Raw genomic sequence first — 12,106 nt, forward strand, 5'->3', positions numbered from 1 at the left:
TTTGGGCACCAGGAAAATCCGACTGTAAAACTCCGGGGAAGGATGCTTTACTTCTGTTGCACCCTTGTTCAGCATTTTCAACACTTCCTCAAGAGGAGCCATGAACTTCTGAGTGTTGTGGGTGTAGGTCCGATTGAAAACGGGTCTGTCCGAGAGAGGGGGGGGGAGGAGAAAATGAATGGCAGCTGATTTCCCACCCACAGAACGTCTACTACCCATTTCTCCGCTACATACCCTTACCACTTGGCCTACTGGCCCTCCAGGCATCCCCCTATCGGTGGCAATGGAGAGGGAGAGACGCCCACTCTATTGACAACCCCCTCTGCCCCTTCCCCTAACGCCCCTACCAGGCTTGTAGGGGCGTTGTTGTTTCTTGCCTTGTCCTGTGAGGGAGATTGGGAAACCCTCCCAGAGACAGAACTTTTTGGAGATTTCAAAGGTGAAGATCTTCTCACCTGTTGCTGAGGAGGAGGGGAGGGGGAGGGCATCTTGAACGTGCCTCCGACTTCAATACTGCTTGATCTACCAACCTGTCTTTTGTATCAGCTCTTTGCTGGTCGATCGCATAATCCAATTCAGTCCTCGGAAACAGGAACTGCAACTCAAGCAGATCCCCATTTTTGAGAGACAGCAAAGACTCAGAGTCCACTGAATTTGCCACTTTGGACAGTGTTGCATCTCTCCTGGCCAGGAGGTGGTTGGCCCACAGGTTGGAGCCAAGGTGTGGCAGATAAGAAATCGCTTTAGCTCTGGACTGCAACAGTCTATTGATAGAGGAAGTACTCACTAAACCTCCCTTAGTCCTATCTGAAGCAATCTTGGCTATCGCAGTGGACCATAAGTCCAGCCAGGAGACCGTCTGGAAGATGGAAGCTGCAGTAGTCTCCATAGCCAAGAACTCTTGAGATGAAAAGCCAGGGCCTTCAGTCCTACCTGTTCCAGAGTTAGGCCAGGTTTTAGACATATCACGTTCAGGTTATAGTGACGGGGCATCAATTGAACCATACTGGTGGAATAGTACTTACTATGATGCATAAGAGAGGGGGAAGAAGCTTAGATGACCTACTAGAAGGCAGAGAGCCATCTCGGTCCAACACCAAAGAGTTCACTTGTTGTAGGATGGACCGAGTGTGACCCAACAAGGGGAGCTCAAAAGAAGCTCTAGTGTCCAATTTAGCACCCAGCATGGCCTCTATACCTGTTGGGGTGATAGAAGATTGTGTTTGTGTCCTACCTTTGAGGTTGTTGAGATCACGAATGAGATCAACAACCTCTGCAAATGAAGACAAATTACCAGTTATCTCCCTTCTCATGCTCTGGCACAGGTGACCGATGACATGAAGAAGACAGTTGGTAATATCCTCCTCCTCCTGTAAACTGGTGGAGAAGCTTCCCCAGGAAGCCTAACATTCTTGACAACATTGGCTGGCGTGTAAGATCTAAAACCTGAAGAAACTGAGACCAAAGGCTCTCAGAACTCATCTAGCAAAGACACTTGTAAACGATACTCACTCAAACAGCGCACTGGCTCATGAGAAGCACCCCGTACATGATCACAAAATGGATCACATACACATACGTCAGGTGAAACACATACACAGTTGCAGGAGGAAGCACATACATTATCTTGTGATGATTTGAGTACACAACCTTGAGAAGTCAACCGAGCATGATCCCAAGACGACGAACGTCGCTGGCGAGAACTAATTAGAGGAGATGGACTTTTAAGGCTAAGGTCTCTTCCAGGATAACAAGAAGCATGTCCATGGACCTCTAAAGCCTCACGTCTTCGACCCTCAGGCTCAGTCTTGCTAATCGCAGAATCCTTAGACAAAGCCTGAGTGACCTTCACATCTGCAGCCTTTGACCTTTTAATCGGCACTTTATCATCCTTGTGCCGACGAACTGGTACAGAAACAGATGAAGGGGGGTCACCCAAGACCTCACCAACCCAAACTTGCAATGATGAATCATGTTAACGAACAATAGATGTCGCCACACTGTCCCAAACACGTGCATGAGGAGAAACACGGCCATGAAGGGAAGGCGAAGATACATAACTCCCATGAGGTACAGGTGATACACAGATATGTATTGCAGAGGAGGATGGATGCCTTCTTTCCACCATCTCCACTGCCAACCTCACGAATGAGAACATGTGATGACGATACACGACCTTGTGGTACATGAGGAGAAACACTTCTCTCATTTGCACAAGCATGAACATGCATGAGAGAGACACAATTGTGTAGTGGAGAAAACAAAGCACTCCTTTCACTCGATGATGATGGCACCACAAAGTCCTTTATCCTCCGTCTGACACGACGGGGAGGGGGGATGTTGTAGGTATAGGGGAAGGAGAGAAACTCCTCTTTCTACGTGGTCTCTTACTAGCTGGAGTAGGAGATGAGACTCTCCATTTCTGACTCTTCTTCTTCGTAGACCCAGCAGAAATCCTCTCTCGCAAAATAGAGTCCAGTCTCTTGTAGACCGCTTGGACTAATGCCTCGGACGGCTCAGCGAGAGCAGGCGATGAAGTCATATCTGGAAGCAGTGACATAATAGCTGGGGGAATGAACAGCCACCGCATCTGACATCATAGGCTCAGAGGACGCTGGGACTGACGTCACGACACCTCTAAGACCAGAGCTGGTTGATGGCCTCAGTGGCGGAGCGATAAGAAGCGACCCAGGGAGCGTCGATGATGACAATGGGGGCTCTGCAAGGTGGCAGCATGCAAGATCCAACGTAGAGGAGTCCAGGGGGAGGCGGGACTTCTATAGGGGCAGGGAGGGGGTACACACCTCCAAGAAATGCAACAGTAGTCCATCCAAGGAAGGTGAACCCTGTAGTCCCAGAGACATCCAAACAGCCGCCATCTTGGATAACTCTGAATCTAAAAACAAAGCGTTAGATGGCGTAGTCTCCTCCCTCTCGGGTGTAAAGTGAGAATTGAAGGAGAGGGGGCTACATTAAACAATTAATCAATGGAAGAAAAGAAAGGAGACAGGGGAACATTTGCACTAGTCACAGGGAGATGCTGAATCATCCATCCCCTTGAGCAGGGGAATCCACGAATGCCCAGGCACATGCATTGACGAGGCCGTGGAGACTGTAGAATCCACAGTCCAGAAATACACATGCCCAGGCACATGCATTGACGAGGCCGTGGAGACTGTAGAATCCACAGTCCAGAAATACACATGCAAGCACTCTAATAGAAAAGAAAAAACGGGCACAAATCAACCAACTTGGAAGGAGAGCCAAGCGATGGCGTCTTACTCTCCAAGGCAGTTACGAAAGTCTGAAAACATCACCTCGTATGCGCAGGAGTTGCCAGATCTCACACATTCCTTGCTGACAATCTTTGATTGTTTTCAGCCAGTTACCAGCTGACGCTTGGAAATATACTAAAAACCGAAGGTTTGTTCTGCATATGAACAAAAATGTGTAATGGAAAGAAAACTTACATCGAGGAGAGCTCAGACAACGAATCTCCGGATTAAACACCATGGAAAGGATTAGGCCTCTATATAAAAAAAAAAATGCACCTAGACTTTTAACTCCATGGTGGTGTAGAAAAAAGTCAAAATGAGAACAAAGATCAGTTGGAGAAAGAGAGAGAGACAGAGACAGAGACAGAGAGGTGGGGCGGAAGTACCTGGGGAGACGTGGCAATGGTGTGGAAAATCCCCACTACATATATGCGACCAATGCCTTATCGGCCTAAAAGGCTGTGACTATACAGTGGTCCCTCTGTATTCGCGGGGGATGCGTACCAGACCCCCCCGTGAATAGTTAGAACCCGGGAATGTTTGGAACCTGTATAAAAATGCTAAAAACAGCCTATTTTGTTAGTTCAAACTCAAGAAAAACCCACTAACGATTTTAATACTTGGTTTTTTTAATAGTTTTATCACAAAAAGTGCATTTTATGATGAAATTTATAAAAAAAAACCCCAGGAATTCGTGGATATTTCTCATAAAAGAATACCACGAATGTGTGAATTTCCCGCGAATAATGCGGGGGAACGTTCCCGAGAGAAATCCGCGAATGTGAGAGTCCGCGAATCTGGAGAACGCAAATACGGGGGGTTAACTGTAATACAATTCACTTACGTTTAATATAAAATGATTAAGCTAACCATTCTCTCGCTTTCAATCGAGCATGATCACAGCAAAGGATCAGAGTAGAATAGAATGCTTGCAGTATCTATTCCATATATAGTGGTAGGTCAGCAGTGGTCGGCCACCTGTTAAATTATCATTGTTGTTGACCTGTATCTCCCTCCTCGTTGGCTAGATGGATTTTAAATAAATCCACTTTCTCTATGTTGGTTGTATCTTTGTTGCAGCCGTGCAGATCTGTGAGGTAAGGGGGTGGTGCTGCATGGCGGGGCATGATGTAGCGTAATGTCACTGCCCCTCGAATTTTGATTGGCTGGTGCACTGCCTTCAAGCCCAGTGACATCACTGCGTCCTGAATTTTCATTGGCTTCATGGCCGTTCATCTCATCTGGTATTCCTGCATTGGTGTTGCTGTTCAGGCTGGTATTATCATTAAGGACACAGGCAATCCCCAGTTAATGGATCCGGTTTTACGGGGCTTGTCTTGTCTAGCGCCATAAAATCAGCAATTTATGGCACCATAATGGGCCAAGTTTCAGTTATCAGCACCATAGGGTGCCAATAAGAGAGTTATGGCACCATAACATACCTAACAGAGACTCTATTAACCGAAACTTGGCACCATAAATCACCGAGTTTTGGTTAATGGCGTTTTCGCTTATCAGCACCCTGCTAGGAACAGAAGCCCCCCTCCCCCCAAATTAACCAGGGACTGTCTGCATTTCTTCTTAAATTGGTGGGGAGGAGGAGTACCACCTGTGTAGTATTTAATGAGAGTTTTCCTTTTGGATAAGGAGGGCTTCTAACAGGTAGAGGTGTCATTGGTTGGAAGCCCTTCCAACTATCCTTGTGTTTTGGGGTAATACTGTCATGGATATGGCTTGATGGTGTCCTGTCTTGGTACGGTTCCTCATAGCTCATTCCTGTCTGTGGTCTAGTTCCTTGTTGGACGAGTGGGTTACGTGCTCAACTACCAATCTCAGGGTCCGGGTTCAATTCCCCGCTCTGCCAACAGGGAATCAGAGGAGTTTATTTCTGGTGATAGAAATTAGTTTCTAAACGTGGTTCAAATCCTACGATACATTGTAGGTCCCATTGCTAAGTAACCAATTGGTTTCTAGCCATGTAAAAACATCTAATCCTTTGGGCCAGCCATAGGAGAGCTGTTAATCAGCCCAGTGGTCTGGTAAAACTAAGATATATTTAAGTTTTTTCCTGTGTGTGGCATGAGATCCTTTTTGACAGTCGCATTGTAGTCATTGAGATATAAGAGCTGGGCATCCACGGACAGGCATGTGAATTGGTAGACTACATTCGACTGTTTTAGAGGGTCTCTTGCTGGTGGGGTCAAGTTGTTTTTCATTACTGGATCCCTTGTTCATTGGTTTGTAATAGATGACAAACTCTCTTTCTTTTCCATCTTCGGTGAGGGTCATGTTATCTATTACCAAAACGGATGAACAGAGGACCTAATAATGAAAAACGATCCAACCCTGCCAGCAAGAGACCCCATAAATTTAACAGTCAAATGCAGTCGACCAATCTACGAGCCTGTCCATGGATGCTCCGGCTCTTATATCAGAATGACTAAAATGTGACTGTCATAAAGGATCTCATGCCATGTGCAACAAGGAGATATTAGGAACAATACCAGGACAGCACACCATCAAGCCTATCTCCCACAACAGTATTATCCAAAACACAAGGATAATCGGAAGGGCTTCCAACCAACAATGCCTCCACCTGTTAGAAGCCCTCCTTATCCAAAAAGGAAAGCCCTCATTAAATACCACACAGGAGGTAGTACTCTTCCTCCCCACCAATTTAAGAAATACCCTTAAGATAATACCAGCCTGAACAGCAATACCAATGCAGGAATACCAGATGAGATGAGCGGCCATGAAGCCAATGAAAATTCAGGAAGCAGTGATGTCACTGAAGGCGGCAGTGCACCAGCCAATCAAAATTCAAGCAGCAGTGACATCATGCTACATCATGCCCCGCCACGCAGCACCACCCCCTTACCTGACAGATCTGCATGCTGCAACAACGATACAACCAACGTAGTGAAAGTGGACTGATTGAAAATCCCTCTAGCCAATGAGGAGCACGATCCAGACCAACAACCATTGATAATTTAGCAGGTGGCTAACCCCCGCTGACCTACCACTACAAATAAAGTAGATCCCGCAAACATTCTTCTCTAATCCTTCACTGTGATCATGCTCAATCGGAATATGCCGGGAATAAGCACGTTCCTCAGCAATTGATGTATCGAAGAGAAAGCAGCAATATCTTTTAACAGTACCTATTATTATTATTATTATTATTATTATTATTATTATTATTATTATTATTATTATCATTATTATTATTACTATTATCATTATTATTATTATTAATTATTATTATTATTATTATTATTATTTAATCTTATCAATATTTGAAAATATTAATAAACATATCAGAGAGAGAGAGAGAGAGAGAGAGAGAGAGAGAGAGAGAGAAGAGAGAGAGAGAGAGAGAGAGAGAGAGAGAGAGAGAATTATTATTATTATTATTTAATGTTAATTAATTTACACAAAAGCTTGAAAAACTATAAATTACATAAAAAACTAAATACTTTTGCAAGGTTTCTTGACGCTTCACAAATGTTCACATGCTTGTGAAATACTTGCGTATAATAATTAGTTAGGTTACAATAAAAACTTTGTGATATTGTGAATTTGCACAATTTGAAAACCGTAAGACTGAGGTATTACTGTGGGTAATAACACAGATCCCAGTCATTGGCGCCAATAACCAGGGATCAGTGCCGCTGTTAACAGGGGATCAGCACCAATATGCAGGGATCGGCGCATATCGATGCCAAAAATTCAGTTATCGTCATCACTAGACAAACCCCATAAAACAAGATTGCAGATAAAAGAGGCCACCAATAACGGGGGACTCCCTGTATGTACTAAGTTGTAAATACTGTATTATACATAATAAGTTGCAAACTTCAAGCTATCAATGAATCTGGAAAATATTCATTTAAAGTTCACATTTTACTCTATGGTATTAAACTGATGCAGTTAAATATATATGAAGTACTGCATATCAAAACATTTTATTACTTTGTGTAATTTAAACACAGCCTTTATCTCCAAATTTATACAAAATGCCATGTGAATTTCATGCCAACTTTAAACTTTTTATTTAAAATCTTTGAAAAAATCATAACAAGATTCTCAGTTAAAATTACTTATAGAGGTGTACCCTTATTGAAATGCTCACATAATTTTCATGTTTGATATCTCAATACATATAAAGCATAAGGCATTTTAGAATCAAATGGAACCTATGACCAAAGAATACAAATTTATATGGATATCTTTTGAGACAGACATACGGGTTTTATTACTACATCAGAATGCTTCGTATGAATTCTCACTACAAACCATCTACCCTTGAAAAAAAAAATGCTTACGTGACAGAAGGTGCAAATTGGTCTGAAGAAGCATAGGTGATAGCAGGAGAAAAACAGAGCTGGGACCCATCACTGTCATCATCTTTACTGCGACGTCCAGCTAGCGTCGAGCTTACTCCAAGCTCTCCTGTCAGAACAAGAAGTTTTGGAATGACAAAACAATACCTTACTGATAGGTTAATTTTATACAGACAATTCATATAGAACAAGAATTAGACAATTTCATTGAATGCTTCCTTGTTGTATAACGACAGTTTATGATAATTTTCCCCTTGAAATGACTTCAGTATGTTCCCGGTGACATACTGGGCCTGGGCAAAACCTAATGACTCTACCATTTTATATCAACTTGAACTATATCCACTTCAAATAATGAAAGCAAAAATTGCTTTCCATTATTTAAAAAATTCCTGCCCCTCACATTTCTTTGTACAATTTGATAAAGTAGTTCCAGCAGAAAACTTCAATCTAAGATTTGATAAAATACTAAAAGCATCTCACCACTAAACAGTAGTTCACCCTTGTCAAGCATTCGTCTTATTGCACCAGGTCTCGTCCCATGGTAAGCCATGTGCCATGATTCATTATTGTCGCCAACACCACTCACCAGGCCAAAACGGCACCAACCAAAAGGTTGAGCATAGTGTTTAGGTGGGTTACCTGCAAGTCAAAAGTACATGAAAAACTACAATTCCACATCAGGGTTATGTAAAATCAAATCTGAAATTCATGCCTACCACGTTGACTGCGATGTGCTCCATATGGTATAATACTCCACAGGGTATAATACTACTTAATGAGGTGCATGTTATATATGTGGAACATTTACTTAGAATTATATACATATTTTTAAGTACCTTCAATTTAATAAAAAAAAATTATTTTCATTAAAATAATATTGTAGTACATACAAGGAAAAACAAATAAATTAACCTAGAGCATGAACTAATTTATTTATTACAGTAAATAATACTTATATGATGGCAAAAGGGCAAATAAATCATTTTTTCTTTTTATTTTGCAACAGCAGAAAAATTTTAAACATCTCATATAAGATCATAAAAATTGTTATTTTTATTTTTATTTTATACTATACTGATAAGGAATCAAAAGAAAAAAATTTATTTTTGTAAATTTTTTAACTTCTGAAATATATAAAAAAAAAAAATATGTAACATGTTTCCTTTGTCAAAAAATGTTCAAGTTTTACATTGTATGACTAAAAAATCATGTAGGATTTGGAGTACAGAAATATAAATACTTTTCCTGTTTTGCTTCTCCATGGAAAAATAAAAATAAAAATCCTCAAAATTTTCCTACACACACTCTTCAAACAAAATGCTTCAAGTTGAAACAACTGAGACAAAGGAAAGGTTTATCAATACAATTCTTACAATATGTGTTGACTCTTCTTGCTTTTATTCGAGCAACAGCACTTCCCTCATTTTGCAAAGCATCTCAAACCAGGAATGACAGCACTTTCTTGATTTGGCTTTGGGGCCAGTAGATTCAGTCAGTGAGAGTTCAGATCATCTTCCTTCAATTTCTGAATGCCTTGCACCTTGGCTTTACAATATACAGTTAACCCCCGTATTTGCATTCTCAAGATTTGCGGACTCGCCTATTCACAGGTTTTTCTGGGAAACCTTCTATAATCTATTCGCCGAATTTCAGCAATCAGCAACTTTTCCATAAATATTCACAAATTAGTGTATTATGACGTTATTTTCATGACTAAATACATTTTTATGATGAAAAAATTATCTACTAATTTTCAAATATTAATACTAAATAGGTTTAATTAAAAACATTGAATTCTCTCTCTCTCTCTCTCTCTCTCTCTCTCTCTCTCTCTCTCTCTCTCTCTCTCTCTCTCTCTCTCTCTCTCCCCATATTAGTAAGATTATATAATAATATAATAATAATACATACAGAGAATCAACGTATTCGCAGGTTAGCTCCTCTCTTCCTTTAGTTATTTATTTAATTTTTTTTAATAAAGCCTTGTCAATAAACCTTGCTTAAGTGTAGATTAATGTTCAATTTCATCATATGGTTTTTTATAATGTAACTTGTTTTAACGTAACATACAGTGTTTTAAGTGTGGTTTCCTGTTAACTTATAGATAACTATTACTTTTAATTTTATAACTTTTCAAGTTTTTACAAAATTATTTTATTTATATCTATTGTAGAATTGCTCGAGGATGCAATAGTGTATTGCTAAACATTGGAATCAATCTGTTATAATGTCAAATTCCCATGTGTTCTTGCCTGCCTTCATCTACTTAGTACACATATTATTATATAATAATATAATATTGTTAAGATACAATAAAGTTTTGTACATACTTACCTGGCAGATATATACGATTAATGGCCCACCCAGCCTCCCCTCAGGAGACAGGTGGAAGAGAAATTATGGCTTAGAAAACGGGAATAGTTCCAGACCCCGCCACCCAGCGGCGGGAATGGTGGATCACCTGACCTACCTGTCGCGTGTGCCGCGAGTTTTGAAATTCTGTCGGGACGACCGAGTCTATAGCTAAGTATATATCTGCCAGGTAAGTATGTACAAAACTTTATTGTATCTTAACAATATCATTTTTGTACAAGTAACTTACCAAGCAGATATATACTTAGCTGATTGGCACCCTTGGTGGCGGGCAAGAGACAGCTAAAAACAAAATAATACTTAAACTAAATACATTAAAAAACAGGGAAAAAACAACTTATGTTCTTGGATAACATAATCCATAGTTCCTACCTTATTGGGCTGAAGACTTCATGACTACTGTCGATGAGTCTGCTTGCCTCAAGAGTTTCAACGAGGAATGAACCTATGGTTGAATAACTCTTTGGATCGTGTCAATGGGGGCTAGCCCGCTTACGCGACAGAGCCTATACTGGATCGTACCAATGGGGGCTGACCCACTTACATGGTAGAGCCTTGACCTTTTGTCATATCAATGGAGACTCGCCCTCTTACATGACAGAGTTAAGGTTATAAAACAAATCACAAAGAGCACTGAAGCCAATCCCGATCACCTGACCATGTTAGTATTGTTACAATCTATGAATTGTAAGAGGGTCCCTATTCCCTCTGACAATTAACCAATAAAAACAACCACCAATAAACAGTAAATTAAGCCTTAAACTAAATAGGAAGGATTAGCCTCAGCCCCTTCTCCCAGCACTGAATTCGCCGAAACATACGCTCCCAGAGCAAAGCACTTTTCGTACGAAATTTTAACGTCTCTTAGGTAATTCGAGGCGAACACCGAATTACATCTCCAAAATGTCGACTCTATAAGAGTCTGAAGCGACCATGTTTTGTGAAATGCCATAGACGTAGCTATGGCTCTCACTTCATGAGCTCTCACTCTGAGAACCTTGAGATGCTCTTCTTCGCATTTAAGGTGAGCTTCCCTTATTACATCTTTTATGAAGAATGTAAGGGCGTTCTTAGAAATCGCTCTTTTCGGATCTCTTACAGAGCACCAAAGACTTTCTTCTGTACCTTTCAGCAACTTCTTCTTCTCCAGGTAGAACTTGAGTGCCCTGACTGGACACAAAGTCCTTTCTAGTTCTCTCCCTGTTAATGAAGATAGTCCTTTTATCTCAAAGCTTCTTGGCCAAGGCTTTGAGGGATTTTCATTTTTCGCTAGAAAAAATGGTTTAAAGGAGCAAATCGCTGAATCCTTCTTAAACCCCACTTTACCTTCCAAAGCTTGCAACTCGCTAATTCTCTTGGCTGTTGCTAACGCAAAAAGGAATAAAGACTTTCTCGTTAAGTCTCTAAACGAAGCTGCGTGAGACGGTACAAATTTTTCCGACATTAGGAACTTGAGGACCACATCCAAGTTCCAGCTAGGCTTCTTGATTACATGTTCTTTCGTGGTCTCAAAAGACCTTATAAGGTCATGAAGATCTTTATTATTTGTCAGATCTATTCCTCTATGTCGAAAAACTGAGGCCAGCATACTTCTGTAACCCTTCACTGTTGAAACTGCCAGGTTACAGTCTTTTCTCAAATATAGGAGAAAATCTGCGATTTCAGTTACAGAGGTACTGGAGGAGGATATTTTCTTTCCCTTACACCATCTTCTAAACAACTCCCACTTCGACTGATATACTTTAGAAGTGGAGACTCTTCTGGCTCTTGCAATAGCCTTCGCCACTTCTCGTGAAAAGCCCCTTGCTCTGACAAGTCCTTCGACAGTCTGAAGGCGGTCAGACTTAGAGCGGGGAGGTTTTTGTGAAACCTGTCGAAGTGGGGTTGTTTGAGAAGATCGTTCCTTAGTGGAAGCGATCTTGGAAAATCCACTAACCACTCCAGCACTCTGTGAACCAATCGAGAGACCTGGCCAGAAGGGAGCGATGAGGGTCATTCTTGTTCCTTCCGAGCAAGCGAACTTCCTCAATACTTCTCCTACTATCTTGAAAGGAGGGAAGGCGTATGCGTCCAAGCCCGTCCAATCTAGCAGAAAGCTGTCTACTGCTACTG

General features: G+C 41.2%; 1 protein-coding gene across 1 annotated transcript in view; it reads right to left on the reverse strand.

Annotated features, from left to right (window-relative positions):
• LOC135200161 (neuralized-like protein 4) overlaps positions 1-12,106 on the reverse strand; it is a 304,677-nt gene that overhangs the window by 14,566 nt on the left and 278,005 nt on the right. The window contains exons 25-26 of the mRNA XM_064228519.1: positions 8,102-8,260; positions 7,601-7,727 (exon numbers count right to left, since the gene is read on the reverse strand). Coding sequence (XP_064084589.1) covers positions 7,601-7,727; positions 8,102-8,260 — 286 coding nt within the window. The remainder of the gene's footprint in view (positions 1-7,600; positions 7,728-8,101; positions 8,261-12,106) is intronic.

The sequence above is a fragment of the Macrobrachium nipponense genome, chromosome 26 (assembly GCF_015104395.2).
Source record: "Macrobrachium nipponense isolate FS-2020 chromosome 26, ASM1510439v2, whole genome shotgun sequence".
NCBI classification, from domain to species: Eukaryota; Metazoa; Arthropoda; class Malacostraca; order Decapoda; family Palaemonidae; genus Macrobrachium; species Macrobrachium nipponense.